This window comes from Peromyscus maniculatus, chromosome 18 (assembly GCF_049852395.1).
Source record: "Peromyscus maniculatus bairdii isolate BWxNUB_F1_BW_parent chromosome 18, HU_Pman_BW_mat_3.1, whole genome shotgun sequence".
In the NCBI taxonomy this organism is placed as follows: domain Eukaryota; kingdom Metazoa; phylum Chordata; class Mammalia; order Rodentia; family Cricetidae; genus Peromyscus; species Peromyscus maniculatus.
Window position 1 is genome coordinate 28020423 of NC_134869.1, and position 26670 is coordinate 28047092.

Here is a 26670-nt window from a genome sequence, read left to right on the forward strand (position 1 = left end):
AGGAAACCATAGCTTACTTGAGGATCCCGATGAGTATCTGCGTGCCTGGCTTTTTTTTTCTCTGTTCACAGACAAAGCACTTCCACTGGTCATGGAAAAAAGGTCTAAATCCGTGTCTTCTCTGCTTACAAGTCTTGCCTGGGAGCAATGGGAGAGAATGTATACAATCATGAAACAAAATATGGCATTTTCTGAATGCAGCTCACATTACCCCAAATAAACAAACAGGCTCTGTCAAACAACCTTCTTCAAATGATACCACAATCCTTTATTGCTGCCCAGCCAGAACAAATGCACTATGTCAAAGCATTTTTTGCAAATAAGAGACGATTTTCAAATTGAGGTTCGCTATTTGAGTCTGTACAACAAAAGAAAACATTTTAGTACAGTAATTTTCATGAAAATCAATCTTAGAAGCAGTGGGTGAAACTACAAACAGCTTAACCTCACTTACTGACCAAGTATATTATTTAATACTTAATTAAACGTTAGAGATGTCATATTATATTACTTTTACAGTATTTGTATTTAGACCGGGTACAGCATCATTTTCTATCAACAATCCTTGACATGAATTTTCCATATTTGTGTATCACTGCATCACAGACTATATCTACTCTTCTATTATAACCATTGTCAGTGTAAAATATTGCACTTTAAATGGTCTAATTTTGAGGTACTGTTAAATATATAATAATTTCAAGGAATATTTTATGCACCCAAAGGATTATTCAGTCATCTGAAATTACAGTTGTATTTTATTACTATCTTATAGTGATACTTAGCATCAAAAGAATTGCTTGTTACCTATAGGATACTCTCCTACAGAATGTCTTGTATCATTAGGAATTTATCAAGGTTGAGCTGTGAAGTGGGGAATATCCGTTATAAAAAAACAAAACAGCCTCTAAGTGGCTGGGCTCTACCCAAACCACTGCATAATTGGATTCCTATGAGAGAGTGTTGTCCTAAATGTTTGATGGGAGGAAAATTTAAACATGGTGAAATAAAGGCAAGAAACCACGACTGTGGTTAAAAGCTATCTCTGTGTAATGAGTTACACAGACTCAAGGAACCATACCACCTCCTCCCTTCCCTCATCTTCCATCTCCTCTACTTCCCTCCCCCTCCTCTCTCTTCTTACACATCTCCATCTTCCTCTGTCTCCCTTTCCTCCTCCTTTATCCCCCTTTTCTCCTCCTCCTCTCCCTCCCCTTTCTTCTTTGAACTCTGCTCTCTTCCTGGCTGCCCTGGAACTCTGTAGTGATAAAATTACAAGCATACACCAAGTCTGGTTTGCCATTTTTCTTTCCTTTCTTTTCTCATCTTCTCATTCTCACTCACAAATGAATGAAAATATTTTTGTGTTTTTTCTCAAATAAACATAATTTTAAAGTTTGGGCATATTTATGTTGCATAACACATTTTAAATTTGTATACACTATGGAATAGTCCCCAAAAGCTATTGACATATGAATTAATGAGCAAACTTTCAAGCCTTCCGTAAACAAACCTTTGGACCATATCTGAAATTCAAACCATGAAACAGAAAATCAAATTTTTAAAGTGCAATATAACAGGAACATATGACTTCACATACGTGTCATCTAACAGCTTAAATTTACATGAGTAAACATTTTTGTTTTACTTCATGGGAAGACAAAATGGTGGGATCCTGGCAGCCTTCTACAGAAAACTAGAATTTCACACATAGGCTCAAACCTCGACTGTCGGTGGATCTGGTAGAGCTCATAGATTATTAAGGTTTACATTCTATATCTGACACATTGGCTTTAGCACTGGTCTATCAGTTAACAGAAAAAAACTGTAAAAGAAAAGTATGTCTTTTCTGCTGTATGCTTGTTATCATTGGGATATGAAGTATCTCCCCAAAAGGCTTACATTCTGAAGGTTTGGTCTGAGCTGGTAGATCCAATCTGCGGTGATTGGATCATGAGGCCTCACAGAATCTTTAGATTAATCTATTGAGAGACTAAAAATCTATTCCTATAATTGGGAGATGTTGCAAAAATTGGAGGTAGGGCCGAGTTAAAAGAAGTATGTCACTATATCTTATCCTGGGATCCTTCCTGTGTCTCTCTGTCTCTCAGCTGCTGTTACCATAGTTCCAGAAACACAGACTCTCGTGACTATGGGCTTAAGCCTCTGTAACAGTGAGGCAAAAGAATCTTTCCTTCATCAAGTTTTTTTTTCATGTATTTGCCATAGTGACTAAAAATCAGACTGAACATGAAAAAAAATACCTATTCAGTATTTTCTTTGACTCCACGGGCTCCAGGACTGTGGTGACTACTGAGGATGACCAGTCATATATGTCAAATGATGCAGTGTTTACATGTAACTTAGAGAATCCATTGCTATAGCTTAAATCATTATCCATTACTACTAACAACTAACACAATATCAACTCTACATGGGTAGATCTTCTAGTGCACTGCATAGAAGACAGGAAGAAAGAAGTGTTTACAGGTTGGCCACACAGGGTATTTTCCCACATATCTCATTCTTATATTTTAAGTCAATCAATATGAGTCCAGTGAATACAAAAGGATAACTGTTTTTTTAAAAAAAATATAACTAACCACAAATGAAATATTTATGTTATGGAAATATGTTAAACATCATGTTAAATGATGGAATAAGCAGACTCAATTCAGATAAGAATATTCTAAATGGAGTTCAATACCAATTATTTACTAAAGAGTAACTCTGAAAAGAATTTTTTTTTTCAGTTTTGTTTTCTGGACACTTCCTTTTCTAGTCTACCTGTGCAGTTCTGAAGCCCACCTGCATCTCACCAAAAGGATGCAAATTTGAAATAGAACTATATAAATATTTAGAGTCAGATCTACCTACAATTGCCACAACATAATCAACAATAAAGTTTTACATTATTTAGTAAGGAATAGGGACAATTGTCTAATCAATATGATGTTAAGAAACATTTGCATGCATTGTACTTTTTAAGTGAAGGTATAATAATATTATACTTCTATTTTTTTATGTATTTCTCAATGTGTATGTTTTTTCTGCATGCATGTCTGTGTATTGCTTGCATGCTGACATAGGATAAGGCAGAAGAGGGTGTTGGTTCCCCTGGAACTGAAGCTACAGACAGGGTGAGACTCTAGGTTGGTTCTGGGAATTGAACCCAGATCCTCTGCAAGAGTAAGCCATGATCTTAAACACTGAGCCATGTTCCAGGCCCTTAGTATCATACTTCAAAAACAAATACCTATCTGCTTATTACTTGGATTTAACAATGTATTTCCCACTCAATATTAGTCTCTAAGGTTATAATGGAGGTGAAAATTCATGCTGTCTAACAACATCTTAACTATTGTAATACTGGTGTAAAAAAAAAACTGCCCACACAGCACATCACATAAAACCATATATAATTTTATACAGTACATAATAATTGACAGTGATAATAAAAGACTTTAGATCTATTGGCTAATGTAATTTTTATCACTGTTTCAGAGTATAGTTCTATTTATAAAAATAAAGGTTGACTATATGCATAAGGAGTATGCACTACACAAGAACAGTTTAGTACATATTTCATATACTATATCTGTAACTTGTAAGAAGAGGTCATATCAAGAGAAGGATCTATGCTATCTAGGTTTGAATAAGTGCAGTATATGAGGCTCACACAACAAAATCAATCAAAATGATGATATTCTTCTCAGTAAGTGTCCCGTTGTCTACTATTTTCTCAACTAATAAATTTCAACAATTTCTTTTAAACTGTTTTTTCACTGTATATTGTATCTGTAAGATCTAAATTTATTCTATTCCTTTTAAGTGTTTCAATAATCTGCAGATTTTGCAAAATCATTATATATACTTCAAATATTCCATCAATTTTACTTAAAAACGTCACTTTTACTTATACAGAGCTGAATTACGAAGATGCTCTTTTTCATAGTAGGTGATTATCATTGCACAGATTCCTTTTCTTATTAATAATGCAGAATTAGTAAGAAACCATCTTAGATGGCAGTGGGCAAGTTACTTCACATGTTTTAGATAGCTCTCTATATAACTTACATGCAATGAAATACATAGACCTGAAGTAAAATTCAATGTTCAAGATTCATGTTTTTAAAGCTTTCAATTATAACTTGCAAGGAAGCTGCAAAAAACAATACCAAACATTTCCTTGGTAACCTACACCTAGCTTGCCCATTAATTTGTTTATGACAAAAATAGAATTACCTTTGCTTCTTACAAGCCATGAAATTGGCATGTGGGTTGCAATACTCCTAGCTACAGCCCCTGTTATGTCTTGAGTAGATCTTACATGTAATATTTGTTTTGATTGTAGTTCTATTACTCTTCATTATATGTTTACATCATTATATCTTCCATTACAATCAAGTGAAAAAACTGTTTCATTTTTCCAAAGAACACCCTTTACTCTTGGTCACCCTCAGGCTAACGAGCAACCACTGATATGGTCTCTATTTAGCACTGTGATGTTCAGAAAATTATATGAGTGCTGTTGTACAGTATTATACTATACAACAGTCTGAGGTAAACTCTTTAACATGGTGTTCTATGTGCATGTTAATGTTTCCTTGCTTGTTGCCATGCAATCACTTCATTTTACATCTATTTAACCTCTGTCCACTGTTATATTTTCACACACTGAGTGGATTTTGGTTGTGTTAAATTTTGCAGCTATTATGCACAAAACTACTACAAAACTGTTGTGCTGTATTTAAAATGAATATGTTTTCAAATTCGTTGAGAATTTTATTTTATTTTGTATTTTTTGGTATTCTTTTTTAAATTTAATTTTTTTTTCATTTTACATACCAACCAGTTCCCCCTCCAATCCCTCCTCCTGTTAATCCCTCCACACCCCATCTACTCTACCAACAGGGTAAGACCTCCCATAACAAAGCCTGGTATATTCAGTTGAGGCAGAACCAAGCCCCTCCCGACTGCAACAAGGCTGAGCAAGGCATCACACCAAAGAAAATGGGCTCCAAAACGCCAGCTCCTCTACCAGGGATAGATCCTGATTCCATTGCCATGGGCCCCTCAGACAGACCAAGCTATATAACTGTCTTCCACATGCAGAGGGCATAGTTTGGTCCCATGTAGGCTCCATAGCTGTGGGTACAGATTTCGTGAATTCCTGGGAGCTTGGTTCTGTCTTTAGATTTTCCCACCATGATCTTGATCCCCTCCCCACCCTCGTACTCATATAATCCCTCCTCCCTCTCTTCTACTGGACTTCCAGAGCTTGGCCTGGTGCTTGGGTGTGGACCTCTGCATCTGCTTACATCAGTTACTGGATAAAGGCTGATAACAGTTAAGATATCCACCAATCTGATTACAGGGAAAGGCTAGTTCAGACACCCTCTTCACTATTGCTAGGAGTCTTAGTTGGGGTCATCCTTGTGGATTCCTGGAAATTTCCCTAGCACCAGGCTTCTCTCTATTTTCATAATGGTTCTCTCTATCAAGGTATCTCTTCCATTGCCTTCGACCTCAGTCATTTCCCCATTTCGATCATAGTCATCCTATTCCCTCATGTTCTCATCCCTTTTCTCTCCTCTATCCCCTCTCTCCACCCTCAGTTTACTCAGGAGATTTCATCTATTTCCCCTTCCCAGGAAGATCCATGCATCCCTCTTAGGATCCTCCTTGTTACCTAGCTTCTCTAGAGCTGTAGGTTGTAGTCTGGTTATTCTTTGCTTTACATGTAGTATCCACTCATGAGTGAATACACACCATGTTTGTCTTTCTGGATCCGGATTACCTCACTCAGGAAGATTTTTTTCTAGTTCCATCCATTTGCCTGCAAAATTTCATGATGTCATTGTTTTTGGCAGCTGAGTAATACTCCATTGTGTAAATGGACCACATTTTTTTTTTATCCATTCTTCAGCTGAGGGGCATCCTAAGTCTACCTCAAGACACAATTATACCACTCTTGGGCATATACCCCAAGGGATGCTCAATCATACCACAAGAACACTTGCTCTTTGAGAATTTTAAATTTTGAGAACCTATTTTGATCATATTCAGCCATCTTTGTACTATTTTTTTTAATAAATGTTCATTTCTTTGGGAAAAATGTGCAATAGCTCATCTATTGCATGTACGTTCCTAAATTTTCTTCATTAAACTTCTTTAATTAAAAAATAATTAAAATAAGCCGGGCGTTGGTGGCGCACGCCTTTAATCCCAGCACTCGGGAGGCAGAGGCAGGCGGATCTCTGTGAGTTCGAGGCCAGCCTGGTCTCCAAAGCGAGTTCCAGGAAAGGCGCAAAGCTACACAGAGAAACCCTGTCTCGAAAAACTAAAAAAAAAAAAAAAAAAAAAAAAAAAAAAAAAAAAAAAAAAAAAAAAAAAAAAAAATAATTAAAATATAATCACACCATATCCTCCTCTACACTTTTCTCTTTACAACCACTCTGATACTACCCTTTATTACTCCCTCTTAAAATTGATGGTCTTTTTTTTCAAAATTTAAAATTTCAAATTGATCTTTTTATTGTTACCTATATGACATTATTATATTGTTAGATACATTTACATGTAAATATATAAATACAGCCTGCTGAGTTTGTTAATGTTGATTGTGTGTATTTGATTTCAGGGATGATCAGTTATTATTGGATAATGTATTAGTGGGATCAACGCTGGGAAAGATTGATCCTCCCTCTATCAGTAGTCATTAGTTGTCTGTGTTTGCTTAGGGTTGGGCGGGCATTCTGTGAGGTTTCCCTCTTCTCTGTCAGCATGACCCACAACATGACCAGCATGCCAAGATATCCCTACAGGTTTAAGAGTGGCATTCACAATGTGGTGGTAACCAAGAGCTGTCTAATTAGATGTAAGGCACATTCAACAGGAGGGAAATCTCATCTGGTACTGGAAACCTAGTGAACTTCTTGGGACAAGTAAGATCACGGATGGTACAGTACTACTATTATTTTACTACATTAGCATAATCCCTAACTATAATCTAAAACTTATCCTTATACCCACAGATAAGTGTGGTTCTCACACTGAATCAAGACAAAGAAAACAAAACCTTCACTTTGCAGCAAACAGACCATTACAGAAAAATCACAACTGATCATAATTCAGAGATCATGGTGTGCTCAGCTCGAATGGATGCCATCTATAGTATAACTGCTATAACTAAGCCTCAGGGAAAATCATACACAAACTGGCTTATTAGATCCCATTCCCTAAGGTGCAATGCCTTAGTCAGCCTTGATGCAGGAGGGAGGAGCTATGTCTGGCCCCATCATGGTATAACAGCCTGTGTTGACTACTCAAGGGAGGCCTTACTCTCTATGAGGAGGGGTTGAGTGTAGGATGGGGGTAGGTGGGGAGAGCAGGAGAAGAGGAAGGAGGGGGTACAAGGGTTGATATGTAAAAGGAAAGGAAAGAAAATATTTTTAATAAAAATTATATATAAAAAAGAAAGATTATAACAGCAGAGAAACAGGATGTCTTCTCTATGATGGTGTATCCTAGAAACAAGAGAGAACTTACACATAATATCTTAACAGTATGGTTACCTAGCAATTCTTGAACAATTACAATACCAGTAGATACGTTAACATGGAAGGGGTAATTCAATAGACATCATATCCCCAAATTTTAAAATCTGAATCTATTTCTAGAATAATGTGACGGTTCTCTGGAAAACCCAAGAATGTGATTCATTTATCAATTTAATTCAATTACCAACATACTTTTCTATATTTCCTCATACATTTTACAATATTATAAAATGATATTTTCTAATTTCTTTCAGTTGTGTAACATGCTTTGGCCTTATTTAGGCAGAGATATTATTTTCTAGCTCCTTTACATGCAGAAATTGACTTTGATTATGCTTTATGCTATAATATTGAAGTTTGATAAGAAGTATACATAATAATTTTTATCTCCACTATTAATAATTTGTTGCCTTTTAATTTTTTTCTCCTTTCTTAAAAGTGGCCATTAATGAATTTGTGCAAAAATATAGCTAATTACACACAAACACATATATAATTATGTATATATGTATTTATTATGTATGCATATATAATTACATATTACAAATATGTATATATGTAATAGTAACAGTCTGATGTACTAATATTTCTAATGTAATATGCATGACACTATCACAGAGGAATCTTACTAAAATACAAGAAAATATTTAATGAATGATAATTTTGAATAGGAAGATAGAAATTTTCCCTTCCTTCCTCTCTGTCTCTCTCTGTCTCTGTCTCTGTCTCTCTCTCTGTCTGTCTTGTCTCTCTCTCTCTCTCTCTATATATATATATATATACACACACACACACACACACACACACATATATATATATATATATATATATTAGATATATATTTAGCAATTATTGTTCAAATTCAGGGAAGTCTTTCAAAATTGTTCAAGAAAACACTATGTAAGTGCTCTGACAGCCATAATATTATTTTTTATCACAAAGAAAATTATCTTTGGAAATGAAATTCTCCATGGAAAACAAAATATTAATCCATTTTCTTGGGCAATGTAGAATCTGAGTAAGGAATATTCTTAGTTTTCATGAATAGGAGGTGTTGTCCGCTTTCATCACCTACAGCAGAACCATATACTCACCAGTCATGATGCCCTCTTTCAAAAATATCTGAAACAGCACTGAAATTTTTCCCTTTTATGAGATTCACTTTTCTAGACCCCATGTTGGCCACATTCCTCTATTTACAAAGTCTTTCTTCAAGTAGCGTACAGAAGAGTGAATTTAACAAGCATATGCCTTCCATTTTCTAGACTACACTCTTATTACTATGCTTAGAATGTGACCTTAAAGCTCAAGTAATACCAGAGTATCACTCAACTCCATAAAACTTAGAGGGGTTAAGCTGCTAATCACTTGTTACTTTTAATATGGTTTGATTTTCCAAGCTGGGAACTCATATTGCTGTTACTTTCCAGTGTAATCTACAAATTCAGCTCTTAAAATCTTGAAGAAAATAATCTCATTAAGCAATTTCCCATTCAGAGTAATTTTGTTTAAAAATGGTAACAGGTTAATATTTTCACATCTGTCAAATAAAATTATTATTTTAAACAATGTCATATTGTAACATTATATTGCAAGTCTAGAAAATACGTTATTATTTTAGCATATGGCATTTGAGGTCACCGCAAAATAGATACAGTTGTGATATTTCATAGCTTACACATATTATGAACATATTTTAAAGTGTTATTTATTGAGTACGTGTGTCTATAACATTTTTCTGTAACTTTAAACATATTTCTTACCACAAGTTGAACTCTTCCACCATTAAGTACATCTGGATCTAACTCAGGCAAGAAGTGATTGCTTCACGGTGACACAAATGGAAAACAAGGTATAGTAAAAATACAGAATAAAAATATTAAAAAATTCCCAAATATCTTTATTTATAAAATAGAGATGACAGTTTTAAATTATGTTATATAATAAATGCACATATTACACATATATTTCCATCATTATTTATAAATTAAGTTTCACAAAAATTAATTTCTATATAACACTTCAACAGTACCTCTCTTTTTAAAATATAAACATTAATGAGCAAAAACCTTAAAGGACCAATTATGATAGTTAATAAATTATAGAAAATCTAAGTGTATTTTAATGACACTTACTTACTCTTTTCCCCATTTTCCTTTGGCTCTTTGAGACAGGGTCTCATGCTGTCCAGGCTGGATTCAAACTCACCATATAGTCAAAGGCAAGCCTGAACTCCTGATTCCTTTGTCTCCCTTCCAAGTTCTGGGACTACAGGCCTGCATCATCACTTGTAGCTTTTACAGTCTTAATCTTTTATTTGAGATAGGCTAAGTTTTCTAGTTTAGTGCTCTACTATGTTTAATGCACCCTACTAATATTTACAGTGAAGTTTAATTTTATCAGAATATTGACATTTTTCTTTTGAAAGATTTTTGTCTTTGTGAGCTATAGAGATAATGGTGGTCTGTGCTTAGAATCAAAGAGCTGTGTGGCCTGAGTAGGGGTGATAAATAGATCCATAGACTTTGCCGGGCAGCCAACCTAGCCTAAATCAGTGATTCTCAGACTAACAAGTGACCACTTCTCAAACAACACTGTGTTAAAAAAATAAAAAGACAAAAATTGTATGGTTAGAGAAGGGGTGGTGGATCTGGGAAGAGTTGGGGAAGGAAGTGATTATGATTAAAACTCACTATATAAAAATTTTAAAGAACTACTAGAAAAAATAAGGAAGAAGGTTCCTGAAGAACGACATCAAAAGATGATTTCTGACTTCAACATAATACACACACACACACACACACACACACACACACACACACACACACGTGCATTTGCACACATATACGTGAACTTCCCCAAAGTGCAGATGCACGCACACACACACAGAGTTTTTTATATTTAAAAGTTATTTTTAAATAAATTACACAAATCTTTTATATATAGTAAATACAAAATAGAAATTCTGAAGAATTGTTTCTTCTACTAGATACAGATTTTACTTACTAGTAAATGATGATATTCAATGTTTAAACATCTAAAATTCACCTTAAATATTGTTTATATTTTCCACTGTACCACATCTATATTAACACTTTAACTCCTTACCAAGATGTCTCATGTCTAGTTAATAGAGACAAATAATAGATTTCGTTGTATTTGTTATAATTCTAAGGATGATAAGGATGATAAGGAAGAATTCTTATGAATTCAGTCAACCTGAATAATGTGAACACGAAATAAATTTGTTTGCATTAATTGGAATGCTTAAAAATAAAACATGAGAACTTTTGATGGCTTTCTTTCTTTGTTCATAATAAATATGTCAAGTAACAAACGGCTTCCATTTTCAGTTTTGTTTTTACATGATGTCCACATTTTGTAAGAAGTTAAATAACCTGAGGTCCTCATATGTGAAAGTTTAAGTCACATTTATCATCATAAACCTTTAACCCAGAATTTTAGCTGTCAATTTTATATAAAAAATTAAAACAAATCTATATATTGAGACAGCCACAAACACTGGATACCACATGTTTTCTTTAAGAAGTCAAGGAGACTGCATGGTTTGTGTGTTGGTCTTAGGCATAACAGAATAGAATTCTTCCTAAACACTTTATGGTGAAAACTGTAAAGAACAATTAAATCCATGCTGTATGAAAGCCTCTGGCAATGTGATGTATTGGCTTTTGGCTATGAAGTTGTATTTGTTTTAGCACAATTAACCCAGGTTTCACTTTTCAAGATATGTTTACGATATAAAAATCTAATTTAAAGGAAATGACCTCACCATTTCAGGGCTCTGGAACTAGTTGCTTCTGGAACGCCAACTTGTGTATGAAGCCACTGGTAGGTGTACTCATGACTCCTTTCTGACTTTTCATTCATGGTGGTCGGCTTGGAGAGGGCATCTTCCTCCTCATCTTGGGAAGAAGTGTGTAACATTCATCATTCAAAGAATTCAAACCAGGGCAGGTAGCTCACACGATGTCAAGAATTTCATCATAATAAAAGAAATATTGACTAATGCATGGTGACTAAATAATGTCAGTTGTTAAAAACTAAGCATCTCCTCTATTGCAGTTTCAATTACATCTATGAAGAATAAAAGAAAATTTTTAATGCAGCTACCATTGTTTAAAAATAGTATCAATTAGAAAACTCGTTTTTTTTGTTGTTGAGACAATAGATTTTCTTATATTAATAGGCTTGCTTTTCAGCTTATTTTTAAGATCTAATTGTCCTTACACCATCCTCATATACAGTAGAACTTATAGATTACAACCAAGGCATTTAAAACAGATTTTTGATTTTACAGAACTGAGCTTTGTGTAAGCTAGTATTATTTTCAATTATTAATAGTTTGCAACAGTTATTCAAAACAATAAATTTCATTGTGATATTTGCATACATGGTAGAGGAAGGAACTGATTCTCAAAAGTTGTCCACTGACCTACACATACCACATGCTGTGGCACAGGAGAGCTCACATTATCACACATCCAAAGTAAGTGTACAAGTATAGAACGTGCTAAATGAAATCTTTATGTTAAATTGCAAAAATTTCTCTGTCTCTGTTTCTCTCTCAGCATGTGTGTGTGTGTGTGTGTGTGTGTGTGTATGTGTGTGTGTGTGTGTGTCTGTGTGTGTGTGTCTGTGTGTGTGTATGCGTGTGTGTGTGTGTGTGTGTGTGTGTGTGTTTAGAAAACCCTGCAGACATTGCTACTATGCCAGTGTTCCACATTTCAGCATTCCATCTTTACTTTGTAGAATTGTTTAGCACTGTGGGCTAGCTCTATTATATTTCTGCTCTTGTGGGGTGCTCATGATTGACCAGGGCTTGCTGGTGTTGTAAGCTTGATAGACTGCATGTTTCTAAAGTCAATTCATGCTAACTAAGCCCACAAGTATATAAAACTATAAAATCTGATGGTTAAAGAATGCCAATATTTTCAGGTGCAGCAGTAATTACAACATTGAAGTGGTGACTCAAATTGCAAGTTCAAGTTTCATCTGGGCTATATGAAAATCACCAGGCAAGACAAAGAAAGATATTGAGGAGGCATTTAAATAAAAGGGAGTAAATAAGTCAAAGAAAATTGAATGTTAACTTATTAATTTGATACATCTCATTGCTTGAATCAGAATATTTTTATGCTTTTTGGAAAATGAAGCATGTCTTCAAACTCTTACTGAATATGTATAATATACTTCTGTATACACACAAACTTTAACATGCATAATGCTGAATACGATGAGAATGAACATCTTACATCTCTTTTTCCTGTAAAGGTCTGAGAAATGACATTGGCTTTCAATTCAAGATGTTAGGAAAGTCTAAAAGAAGGGTGCTTGTTTCTCTAATGTCTAAGTTACTGTTGCTTCTGGTGCTATCACATGATTCTAAAATGTCCACAGCTCCTGCCAAGCAATCTCCAGGCTACCCTTCACTAGTTACAACTGGAGGAAGAATTCCCTCACATGCCCAGGCTGGCCAATGAATTCAAGGGCAGAGAAGCATTTGATACATACCGAAAGTGTAAAGCAGACTGGCACAAAAGGAAGACGTGTTCTCACAGTTACTCTACAAAGTGAAGCGTCTCCTCTGCAGATCCTGGGTTCTGAACTACCGTTCCTGATTTACCACACCAGGTACAGTTCAGTGATGTTAAACAGTAAGACTTCAGTGAGTCTGATGGTCAGCTGAGCAAAGGCTCAATGCTTACCCATCCTTAATAAGTAGGAAATGTTATAGTAAGTGTATGTAGCTTAGAACTATCTGTGGCCTTCTGTTTCTTTAATACTGACATTTACTGCCATAGTAAATTTACTTATCAATGCACTCTTGGCAAATATCTCCAATTCTTCATAACACTAACTGGTTTCACGGCGGAACTCAGACAAAGCTCTAAACAATTCCTGTGTAAAGAACAGATCTTTCGCTGTAAGGGAAATGTATATAGACCATCATTAAACCACAGACTTGTATATGGGCTGAAGCTCAGCATAAGAAACAGACCAAGTACAACGTGAACTTGGCTGACTCTGACCCAAAAGTAGTTTAAAGTTGAAGGATGTGGTTCCATCCCACCTCAACCACCCCAAGATTATCCTGTCACTGAGAAGAACACCCAAAGTAAAATTCACTCTGAATCATATAGAAGGCCTTCTTCAGCATCTTTGTTGGGAAAAATCACAGAGGCTTAGATTACTTTACAGGTCTCTCTGGTCATGTTGTTTCATAAGCCTCTCCCTTCATTGTTAAAGGAAGCATCATTCTGTCTGTAAGAGGTTAAGTCCAGGACCCCACTGGCCTTTACTTTGCATCCTGCTTTACCTGTTTACCTGTTCTCTGAACCTCAGAAAGCCGACTTCATTTGCTACTAGCTAACCTCTGGTGACTTTAAACCAGAGCTTTGAGTAATTTTAATTAAAACAATTGTTGGACTCAATAATAAACTGCTATGTCATTACTAGAGACAAGAAAAGAAAACCTAAAAACAAATTCCATTTTGCAAAGGCAGCTACTTTGTAGCACTTTGAGGTAAGGTGTTTTTTTTTCCCATAAATTTGTTTGTTTTCACTTCAATTTACATTAGAATATGGGTTCTTTATATTGTTTCCAGTTGGTCGCAACACAAACATTATATGCAACATAATTCTCATCTTAAATAACGTTTTTGTTGATTAATATAAAATATCAAGTTGTCTGGTGATCAGATTTTTTTCAAATTTATTTTAATCGTGTGTGTTTTGTTTGCATGCAAATGTGTGCATCATATGCATGCAATGCCCTTGGAAGCCAATACAGAGTGACAGCAATCCTGGAAATGAGTTCCAAATGATTGGAGTTGTCCTGTGAATGTTGGGAATTGAATTCCAGTCCTCTACAAGAGCAGCAAAACAAATGTCCTTAACCTCAGAGCTATCTCTCTAGTTTCCTGATGATGAGGTTTTTTTTTTTTTTTTTTTTTTTTTTTTTTTTTTTTTATCATACCATTTAATTTATTTTCAGGTAACTTTAGCAAAAAAATGTCTAAAATTATATATATTTTGGGAAACTTGGTATTTGTATACATTGCCCTAGAAAGTTTTCACAAATATTGTTTATTGAATACTTGCTTCATGTTGGCATGTTAAATACTTTAAAAGTTATTGATAATTGGACAATATTATCCAATTATGGCTGTGATTTATTTCGTTACTGCCAGGTAAACAACATTAGCTCATATAGTTATTTACTAATTTTATATTATATACTGTGAAAAATGTTTCTCATACTTTCAAGTTCGAAACTACCTAAATCATATAGCATCTTCCTTTATGTTTTTGACAAAGCATACAGCCTTTATTATTAATGGTGAAATATTTTTCTTACTCATTGTTGATTTCAATTTTTTATTCTCTTTTCAAAAAGGCCATCTTTCTAGGCATGCATATCTGTGTGTGTCTTATATATCATCCAAACTATATGCCATTTTCCTCTCATGGCTTGCATCTCTGAATTCAATACACTGCATGCGGTGTAGGACTCCAGGAAGAAATTCTACACATTCTTGGTGATTTTTCTTCTACAACAAAACTCTTCAATTTATTCTTTGTCCTTGTTTGTCACCTTCTGTTCTTTTGTAATTTACTGCAATCTGTTATATCCTGAACCTAAGATGGGCGTGGTGGCTCGCCCTTACCTTCCCATCATCCTGGAGATTACAGTAAGGGGATTGGTGTGAATTTAAAGCTGGCCTGAGCTATAAGAGTAAGACGTGACTCAACCAACTCCAAGCAAATAGAAGACTTTAAATTTCCTTATCTTTCAAATACATTCATTCCTTACTGTCATTCACTTCTCTGCTAAATTAAATTACACAGGCCAATTTTCTTCTTTCGAATACCATATAAACCACATTTTTATTGCTTCCCTTCAGGTTATTTCATATTTTTTTTTAGATGTTGGTTTGCCGGGGTCTACATAGTTGAACCTCTTATAAGCATCACAATGTGCTGGCTTCTGATAATGACTGAGTAGGCAGAGTTTTCTATCTCATAGGGCTAGCAAATTGAAGGGCTAGGAATGAATGACTTCCATCTTACTTCTGGAAATATCTTATATTGTCAGCTTCATTTCAGAAGCATTACTTGTATTCTTCATCATCATCATCATCATCATTATCCTCAAGTTTGATTTTGCTCTTGAACCTTCAGGTCACCCAGAATGGATAGGCTGTAATGATGCCTGGTTATTCTTTACTTAGCACCAATATCTAAACATAAAGTAGAGTAAGCGTACCTCCATGATATATCGTTATTATGGTCCCTATTTTCCATGCTTGAACCATTTTGCAAAGGAGTGAACATGCTGTCTTTTATCCCCCATTATCTTACATGCTGAAACCCATTTCTTCCAGCAAGCAACACCACCTCCATTTTCAAGTCTTTTATTGTATGTGATTCACTGAGATTGATTAGGGTCCAGCAAGAGCACAGATAGGTTGTATATTGGAGCACAGACTACTTTTCTGTGGCAACATTACTATTTGCCAACAACTATTAATTGTCATTAGAACCTCAGTTAGGGGTGGGGACTCTGTAGCCTCTTCCCTGATGAAATGTTGTAGCCCTAATATTTTACACACGCACACACACACACACACACACACACACACACACACACACATATATATATATATATATATATATATATATATATATATGTCTATCTATCTAAGTGGACAGACATTATATATATATATATATATATATATATATATATATATATATATATATATATATATTAACAGGCATTGTGTAGGTAACCATCAAAACAGCATTTCTTCAAGTTATTCTTCTACTTCCTTTCCTTTCTTAATGTGGTATCTTGAACTGCTAAAGGTATCTGCCTGCTAGTAATGCTTCAGCAAAATAGTTTATTCTTGGTACCAATTCATTGGGACTGTACAACAAATTAACATACTGCTAAATTATGAAGAATTTTGAACTTACTCATGGTTTGAATGAGAATAGCCCCCTATGCTCCTATATTTGCATGCTTTGTCTCTGTTTGATAGAACTATTTGGGAAGGATTAGGAGGTGTGGCCTGGGTGGAAGAAGCATATCAGTGCAGGTGGACTTTAAGGATTCAAAAGCCCATGCCATTCCCACTACCTCAACCCCTGCCTCTCCCCCACCTCTGTTCTTGTGGATCAGGAAGTAATACTCAGCTACTGCTCAAATGCCATGCTTGCTAGGACCATGCTCGTCGCCATGATGATCATGGACTCTAGCCCGCTGCAACCATAAGCCCCAATAAATGTCTCCTTTTAGAAGTTTTCTTGGTCACGCTGTCTTATCTTTGCAGTACAAAAGTAAGGAAGATTTCAGACGTCACTGTCATTACTCCTCAAAAGTCTTGTCTTGTTTCCTCCAGATTTTGTTTCCTTACACTTGCCCGTCTTCTTCTGCTCTTGTAACCACGCACCACCACCTCCTTTGAGGGCTCAATTCTGGCCAGCCCTTTGGATGTCAGAGTATATTCTTCTCCCTCTGTACTCTCTCTGTACTATCTTACTCTTAGTTATACTGCCTCATGTCCTGACTTCCATCTGAATTCTTCAATCACTATTTTTATCCCCTTGTGAGAGAAAATGCTTTTGTTATGGTTTGAATCTGAAATGCCCCCAAAGGTTAAAGTGTTCTCCAATGCAGTAGCCTTGAGAATGGAGTGGGCACTAGGGCACGAACTTCACCAATACGTAAATCCACAGATAGTGCAATGGTTTGATGGACAATGGAGGTAGCAGAAACTCTGGAAGGTAGGCCTAGCTGGAAAGGTCACTAAAAGATGAGACTTTGAAAGGTATTTCTTGTCACTGGTCCCTTGCTCTCTCTCCTCTCTCTGTCTCTCTGTCTCTCTGTCTCTCTGTCTCTGTCTCTGTCTCTCTGTCTCTGTCTCTGTCTCTCTCTCTCTCTCTGCTTCTCAGGTGCCATGAGGTGAGCAGTTTCGTTCTCACACATCATCTCCAAAGTGATGCTTTGCTTTCCCTTTAGCCTCAAACAACAAACTCCGTAGACTGCAATCTCTGATACTGTGAGCCAAAATAAGTCTTTCCCTTTATTTGCTGAATTGTCTGTCACAGTGATGAAAACCTAACACGCCTCTTTTAGAAAACCCATCATACCTCTTCAATCCCACAGCTGAAACTCTTGTTCCTCAACTGTCTCTGGATTAATACACAAAGTGGTTTTTGTTTGTTTGTTTGTTGTTTTTTAAATAGTAGACAAGCCTTGCTTTAAATCTTGAGAAGCATCTTTTAAATTCCTACCTTAATCCACCAGACACACTATAGTTACCCAGCTTTTTGTACCTGCAAGTTTTTTCTTCAATGATGATATCTCTGCTTCAAGTCTTCAAGTATCAGTTTATAAAAACTATTCTTCAGAGTAAACCATCTGACTTTCAACAATGTGTTTTATATTTAACTTAGAGTAGTTATTAGTATGGTTTTAACAGGTTGGTTGTATGTGAATATTTGGTCCCCAGTTGGCAGTGTTATTTGGGGAGTCTGTGAAGGCATTATAATGTGGTCAGGTGGACTTATGTCATTAGAGGTGGGCCTTTGATGGTACAGCTCTGATTCTGGTTCAAGTTTAGCTTTCTGCTTACTGATTCATCAAGACAAGGAGACACCTTGTGCTAGTTATATCACCCCTGTGATACAATATGAACCAAATCAACTTGGGCAGGAAAGAATTTATTTGGCTTATATATCCTGACCATTGTCCATTACTGAGGGCAGCCAAGACAGGCACTCAACCAAAACAGAACTCTGGAAGCAGAAACTGAATCAGAGACCATGGAGGATGGACCATCTGCTCATGTATGTGTGGCACTGAATACAGTGGCCAGGGCCTTCACTTACCAGTCATTTATCATGAAAATGACCTAGGATTTGCCTGTGGGCCAATTTGATTGAGGTATTTTTCTCAGTTGCGGTTCTTTATCTTTTCCTAGAAGACTGTAACTTGTGTGAAATTGACAAAATAAAAAAAAAACTAAAAAAAAAAACCTAACTAGCACAATTTACCTCTTGTCAACTTTATACATAATACTCACTATTAAAACAATTTTCAGTGTCATAAGATAAAATATAATATAACTTTAAAAGTCCCATAGCCTTTAAAAATTTCAAACATGTTAAAAGTACCTAAAAATAGTCAACATCTTTTTAAAAAGTCCAATATCTCAGCTGAGTGTGGTGATGCATGCCCTTTCATCCTAGCACTTGGGAGGCAGAGGCAGGAGGATCTCAATGAGTTTGAAGCCAGTCTAGTCTACAAAGTAAGTTCCAGGACAGCCAAGTCTATTACACCAAAAAACCCTGTCTGGAAAAACAAATACAAAATAAAAAGTTTAATATCTTGCAACTGCAGCTCTTGTGAGATAGAAAAAAAATAAGTGAGTTATGTAACTTTTTCCAAGAGGGCACAACTGTGACAAAGTTACAATTATACCAAAGCAAAATAAAATTCAAACAGTGTGAATAGTTCAATGCCCAATGTCTGGAACTCACTCATGATCTGGATTCTAAAAGCCTTGGGTGGCTCTATGTCTGTTCTATTCTCATAACATACAATTTGTCTCTTAGGCTCATGGTTGCTCTACACCTGCTGCTTTCATAGGTGATCCCCCTACAGTCCTGGCATCTCCAACATTCTGGGGTTCTCAATTGCAACTACGGTTCCACTTTCACCAGTGACCGTTCTTCAGGGACTCCAACCCTGATGCACAGTGCCAAACTGCAGCTGCCTCTCTGTGATTCCTCCATGCTGTCAAAATCAGTAACATGTGGGAGTCTCTTACACATCACCAAGCCTGGCTGCCAGCATATGATGCAGCCTCCTTCACTTCCCGGCTTCTGGACCAGAGCTCCTGTGTGCTGACCCTGAACAAATTCTCCCCCAAAGGTTTCACCTCAATGATGCTGTTCTTTCTTAATAAGGGCTAATATCTCAGTCCTATCTAACCAGCATCAATTGTCCTAGGAAATTCAAGTTTCACTTCAATGGTTCTTGTCTCTTAATCACAGTTGATTCTTCAGCCCCAAGTGACCAGAAACCACAGGCTGTTAATTCTAATATATCACATGAACAGCCCTGATAGTCTTTGCTTCCCTCTGAGACTTCATAAGCCAAACCTCCATCATCTGGATCTCTGTCAGTATTATCTTCCAAGTTCCTACAACAGCTTATTAAACTCTGAGCACTCAATGGCCTTTCCAGCTGCAAACTCCAAAATCCTCCTATAATCCTCCCTTGAAAATCCATGGTCAAGCCAATCTCAGTAATATCTTCCTCTGTGGTACCAATTTGTCCTAGTTTGGCTCCTGTTACTGTGATAAAACACCGACCTAAACCAATCTGGGGAGGAAAGTATTTATTTGGTTTATACATCCTAATCACTGTCCATCATAGTGGAAAGTCAAGGCAGGAACTCAAGCTGGGCAGGGACCTGGAGGTAGAAACTGAATCAGAGACCATGGAGGAATGATGCTTACTGGCTTGCTTCACATGGCTTGCTGAGATTGCACTGTTACAGGACCTAGGGCCATTGGCTCCGTGGTGGCAGCACTCGGAGTGGGCAGGTCCCGCCCACATCAACCATTTACTAACAAAACGTATGCAGGCTTGTGTGATGGCTGCATTTTTCTCAATCGAGTTTCCTCTTTCCATATGAGTGTAGCTTGCATCAAGTTGACAAAAATCTCACAAGCACACCCATCCCCAACATGTTGCCATGGGCATCGACTGGGCTACATTTTCCCTGCCATGATGGATTGAAGCCACAGACCGAAACAAATCTTTCCTCTGTACGTTGCTCCATTAAGTTTTATGTCAAAACAACTAGAGAAGGAACTAGTACAGGACGCTCATTTCAAGGGACCCTATAAGAACTCCAGGACACCTGTCTTTATGTCATATAATTTCCTATTTTTAATGTGTGTTTTGCCTCTTAATATAAGCTCTTGATAATATTAATGCATAATCTGACATCACTCAGGAAACATCGGTGAAAAAGGAGCATTTGCCATAATTGTTCTTTCTGTACTTAAAAAGTGCAGAGCTCTCCTCTTAAATCCGTTGAACAGGCTCACATTTTCCCCTGACAGCAGGGGCGGCTCTAATATGCTGCCCAGTAGAGGTATGGGCCCACTCTCCTATGTGCTGCAGCTGGTAAGGGGCAGGGCCATCTCTCCCATTCTCGTGACACTGGGGCCAGCTCTCCCACGTGTGTCAAGGAGTCGGGGTGGTGAGGGCATCTTTCCCTCGCCCACGCCACTCTATGGCAGAGGAGCCCGGGCAGAGTCAGCTCTCCTGCTCTCCTGCCCTCTGGGCTAGCTTAGCTGCACCCCCCACCAAGAGGTGCAGGGCCCACTTTCCCAAGTGCTGCTGATGGTGTGTGTGTGGGGGGGGGGAGCAGTGCCAATTTTCCCACTCTCATGACCTCAGGACCAGCTCTACCACTGCCACAGGCAGCAAGGAGCAGGGCAGGGGGGGGGCAGAAAGGTCTTCTCTCCTTAGCTCACTCTACCATATAGCAGATGAAGGGTGGGGGCAGATCTCTCAGGCATGCTTGCGGGGTGGGAAATCATCTGCGCCTGTGTCAGCTTGTATGCTGAGTGGTGGCATAGGTGAGGGAAATATGCCCTCTCAGCCCACCCTTTATAAACCACCTGTGGTAGGCTGGAGAGCTGGCCTCAGGGGCATGAGAATGAAAGGGCTGGCCCTGCCCATCACTAACTGAAGCAATCTGGAGTGGTGAGCCTTGCCCCTTGCCTGGGCAAAACAGTAGAGCTGGTACCTGGTGGTGTGAGTACCAGAGTAGGTGAGCTGAACTTGAGCATGTGAGAGCAGCAGAACTGGTCCAGCTCCTTGCTGCATGCTGCATTGGGTGAGCTAGCTGGGGCAGTGTCAGAGAGCTCACCTGAGTGGTGATGATGAAGGAAAGATGGTGGGCTGATTCACCCAGCTACGACCCAGGCCCAGAACTAAGGCTACGAGTTAGCCCACCCCAACATCCACTTCATCTACGAACTGCTGGAGTATGGAGGGAGAGGGGCGGACTTGCAGATCCAAAGCTACATGATCTCCATGACACAGGACAACAACAGGATATCCAAGAGGAGTCTCAGTGAGAGCCTATTATCAATAGTATAACAGAAGCCAGAATCCTCCAACTAGACCAATGACTCATTGCAATGAACACTTACAGGTAAAGATGGATGGACTAAAGGGTATACTGTGTGACTCACTGGGCCACACTACAGCTTCCATACCAAGATTTGTTTGTTTTTGATTTTACTTTTACGTTTGGTTTTGCCTTGCTTTGCAGAGGAAGGTTGCAAGGGTTGAGGGTGGAAATGAGGGGATGAGGAGATGGATGGGAATGGGATGCATGATGTGAAATTCTCAAATAATGAAAAGTTAGAAAAAAAAGGTGCAGAGCTATAATGCAAAGGCTTTTAATTCATAGACAAGCCTGAGTATTACGGAAAATAGCATATGTCTAAACATGATTAACTTAATTACTAGAGTAGGAAGGAAAATTAGCTCTGAAAGTCAGAATTATATTAGAATAATAATAATAATAATAATAATAATAATAAAGACAACTAAAACTAGCAAATCCAAACACAGAACCAAGAAGATAACCTCTTCATAGTTCCATAGCATATATAAGCCTAGAGAAGAGTGGTTTTACTTGAGAGGTTCATCAAAAGAATGAAGTAATTTAAAAATTCATGGAAATATTATTCTTTTCTTCATAAAAGGCAATAAAAGGTACTCATTAAATCCATATGCTTCAAATAAATCAAATTTCTAAATTTTCTGCATAATATCCTATACGGAGGGAAATTAAGATTCAATTATCATTAAGGGCACAGAGAAATAAACTAAGTAGTTATATTTTTAATTCACATGGTAACTTTCCCATGACTGTTTCCTTTTGCACTAATGGCTTTTCTCAGTAATATAATTTTGAAATAGTCTTGGTTTCATGAACAGAGATGAGTTCATCTGTTTACCAAACGCTTTTGGGGGACATTGTTGTGGCTACACAAAATGCTTCTTCTCATGCTGTGAAATATTTTAAGTCATTTTGATAAATGGGTGACTCTACGTAGCTCAGGCTGGAAATACTAAAAAACTGCTTTATAAAGCATAAGTGGTTTGGATGTGTTTAGTAAAGAAATTATTACCTCATACCTCGCAAATAAAGGACAATTGAAAGTGGAATTTGGCATAAATACACTAAGAGAATTTGAGTTTCATTAGCATCTGTATAAATACTTGTTGATAGGCTGTTTACGGCTTCTTCCTTAACCAAGCCAATCTGTGGCTGGAAAGCCTACAGTATTGGCAGGAAACCAGTAATTCTCTCAGAGCCATTTGAATGTGACAGCAACATCACTATTCTTTAAAGACATATTTAAGTATACATGCGCTGGATCACTAAGGGAAAAAAATGACTTCATGAATAAAGACGAGGATTGTTGGTAAAAAGATTAAAAACAGAAACTTTGGGAGGGTAGCCAAAACTGTATATGTAAGGTCAAAGGCTAACTACAGCATTAATCATTCCTTTACTCAGTTCATTCAATTTTTATGGCCAAACAGATTTGAAAAAAAATTGAATGAAAGATACTTGTGAGTTTCTGACATTTGAATTAACTCTTAAAACTGGGCTGTTAGGAGACACACAAGGAGCATAAATGAGTTTTATGAATGCAAAAATAAATAACAAAAAACAAACAAATAAAAATACTTAAGAAGCTTTATATCTAAAGTAGTTGATATTTTAAAGATCTTTTAAATGCAGAATTGCTTGGTGCCTTGAATACTTGTGAAATAACAGAATAAATCCTTTAATAAAGGGTTTATTATCCAATTATAAAAAAACCAGACTATCTAGTTCTTCCAAAATATAACATATTTTTGACATTGTGTTCTCAAGTGATGTGTGCCTCTTTGCTCATGTGGGTATAGTGTATTCTTGAAGGTACTTCTATAGTTTCCTCCCTGACAGTCACAAAAATTTTGTTCTATAGTTTCATATGAATCTGGCACAGCACTTCATTATCTATGAACAGAGGAGCTGGTTGTGACATATAATGAATTAATTCTGAAAATAACTAATTTAAGTGATGTGTTTGTAGTTATATTTCATCTGTCTTTGTATCTGTAGGAAAGTAACTTACACAGAATAATCTGGCTTTTCACTTACAGGCCATGTAGTGACACACAATTGACTTACCATCTCTCTACTTTTTTTTATCCTTCTTACAGTGAATGTACAAATAAAATAAAATGAATAACTATGCTGCCCTTAATATAGAGGTATTTTGTAATTGTATTCACATTGCTATAATTTTCAAAGAAAATGGATTCCATTTTGTGTGGCCTTAACATTGCCTCACTTAGCACAGGCCAGTCCTATCCTATCTTGCAGGGAAAGTGCATGTATGAGTTAAAGTTTCCAGGGCTCTACTGGAATGAAGAGAAGACTTCAGAGTTAATCACAATGGGAGGGAGAACAGTTTTCTGGAGGTTACTCCAGGAAGTGCTCCTTAGAAAAATTCTAAATCTTCAACAGATATTTTTTAAAAAAATATATTTTCTTTCATAATATGTAAGGGTTCTCATGTGTCCTTTATAGAGAAAAATCAATTTCCAAGAGATAAGAAGGGTGTATGGTCCTAATTGATTTCAAGTTATTTCAAATAATTTTTAGCAATTGCTTAGTAATAACCATGAAGGAGGTTCCATTGACATGATTCTCTCCTGTTTCACTTTTTTAATTTAATTATCCTTGGAAAATATTCCTCTGTCTAACCTAGATTCCCTCAGGGAGTGTTAATATGGTAGGTCATCCAAACTAGGGCCCACCCAAAAGAATAATCAAGAATAATGATGTAATTAGGATGGTTTTCAGAATAATATGCTTATATTGACCAAATAAGTACTATTTGCAATTATTTTTATAGTTTATTGATCTGTTTCTGATATAAACGTACACAGATTTTTGCTCTTTGGTGAAAAGACATCTATAATTATAATCATACATATATGTACTTATTAATTGATATCCAGGCTTATGACATAATTTCCTTTACCTGTTCTGTTTCAGTGGAAAACAGTAAGTGGTACTACAATGATTCATTCAGGCTAGGAGATCTAAATAAACTATTGAAGTTTTCTTGATGTCCTTGTAATCATATAATATTACATAACAATATAACAGAATATTCCTCTACCACACATATCTACACGTTCATAATTAACTTCTCATTGTGCCTATTATAATAGTTCAGTTATTTCTTTATATTATTGTAGAGCAGTGATTTTTATGTTTTAAATTCAAAACAGATATTCTTCTGTTATGGAAAAAGTTCATAGGAAATACTAAATATACCTTAAATATTGCTTGCATTATAAACAACAATAAATACAAAGTGTATTATTTTACACACTGAATAGACACAGCCTAGAGAATATGAAGTGATATTTTTTTCTGCAGATGAAACTTCAAGAAGATATTTTATTCTTATTCCATTATCACTAAAGAAGATGAATTATTACTTAATGTAGTAAAACTTTATTATACTCAGATTATGTCATTTTGATGGATATCACTTCATTAGAGACAAGTTCAAGACTCCTGATGGGTTTTTATGCTGGCAGAAGAAGCCCATGGAGTAGGTTTGTACCTACCACAAAAGTCACTCTCAGCTTCAAACAATTACAGAACACACAAAACGTCAACATAACATACATATGAGACATTAAGACTCAGAGTAAAATATTAAAAAAAATACATTATAATTATATAAATTAAAATAGAATGAATATCCCATGAGATCTCTGGTAATTTCAAAAGTAGAAAAATCTGCAAATAGAAGCCCTACAAAAAAACTACAAGTATAATGACTATACTAAATGATATAATATTTACTTTCTTGATTTACTTTTTACTGCTTAACTCCTATGTATTTGAGCAGCATAGTTTTTGTTAATCTTAAAAGGTTAATTTTTGAAATTATATGTATTTGTCTATGCAGGTGCCCACAGAAGCCAGAAGAGGGCATCAGATCCTCTGGCAGTAGAGTTATGGGTGCTCATGAGCTGAATCAACTATCATGTTGATCAAGGTCTTTATAGTCCCACGAGTTGTTTTCTTAGTTATCAACTGGATACATCAGCCAGAGACTCAGTGAATACTGGTCACTAAAAATGTAAATATAATTACTTACTTACTAAAATAATGCCATGTCCAGTTTTTCCCTCAATTTTTTTTTATCATTCTTTGTGGATCTCACATCATGCATCCTGATCCCACTTATCTCCCTGTCTGCTTGCTTCTGCCCTCTGCCTTTGCAACTTCACCCTCAAAAAAAAAAAAAAGTGAAGCATCTCATCTTGGAAGCTGTAGTGTGGCCTGGTGGGTCACACAGTTTATGTTTTAGGCCATTCATCTGTACTTGTAAGAGTTCACTGGTCAGATGAATAGCTCATAGCAAGTATTAGTTTTGTTCAATATTATTTGAGAGTTACTGTGTACCCTGTGGGGTGCATAATATAGTTCACTGTATTATATTTTAATTATTGCACTGCATTTCATTCAATGGATTTGTTACAGTTTATTCATACCACTCTTGTTTGACACAGGGACAATTCTGTAAGTTCTGTAAGTTGTGATAGATGGTAGGTTACATGTATGACAAGAGCTTATCTCTTCAGAATCTATTTTCATTACTTGTGTACTCAAGTTTCCACTCAAAATATAGACTCTATTAGCAAGTTTAGAGTTTGAAACAATACGGTGATATTTTATTTGTGCTGAAATGTGATTTTATTTGTATGTTAATAAATAAAAGTGCCTGGGGGTCAGAGCTAATAGCAAGCCATAGCAGAAGTCTGGCAGTGGTATCACATGCCCTTAATCCTGATCATATGACAGGCAGATCTCTGTGTGTTCAAGGACACCACCAGCATGGAGACACATGACTTTAATCTCAATACCAACCATAGAAGACCTGGAGGTCTGAATAGACA

At 36.4% G+C, this 26670-nt stretch overlaps 1 protein-coding gene across 7 annotated transcripts in view; it reads right to left on the minus strand.

Annotated features, from left to right (window-relative positions):
• Nucleotides 1-26670, minus strand: part of Lrriq1 (leucine rich repeats and IQ motif containing 1) — a 188681-nt gene that overhangs the window by 16905 nt on the left and 145106 nt on the right. For all 7 annotated transcript variants that reach the window (XM_076553850.1, XM_076553849.1, XM_042263248.2 and 4 more), the window contains 3 exons: nt 11353-11485; nt 9326-9386; nt 18-138 (listed from right to left, as the gene is read on the minus strand). In XM_076553850.1, coding sequence (XP_076409965.1) covers nt 18-138; nt 9326-9386; nt 11353-11485 — 315 coding nt within the window. The remainder of the gene's footprint in view (nt 1-17; nt 139-9325; nt 9387-11352; nt 11486-26670) is intronic.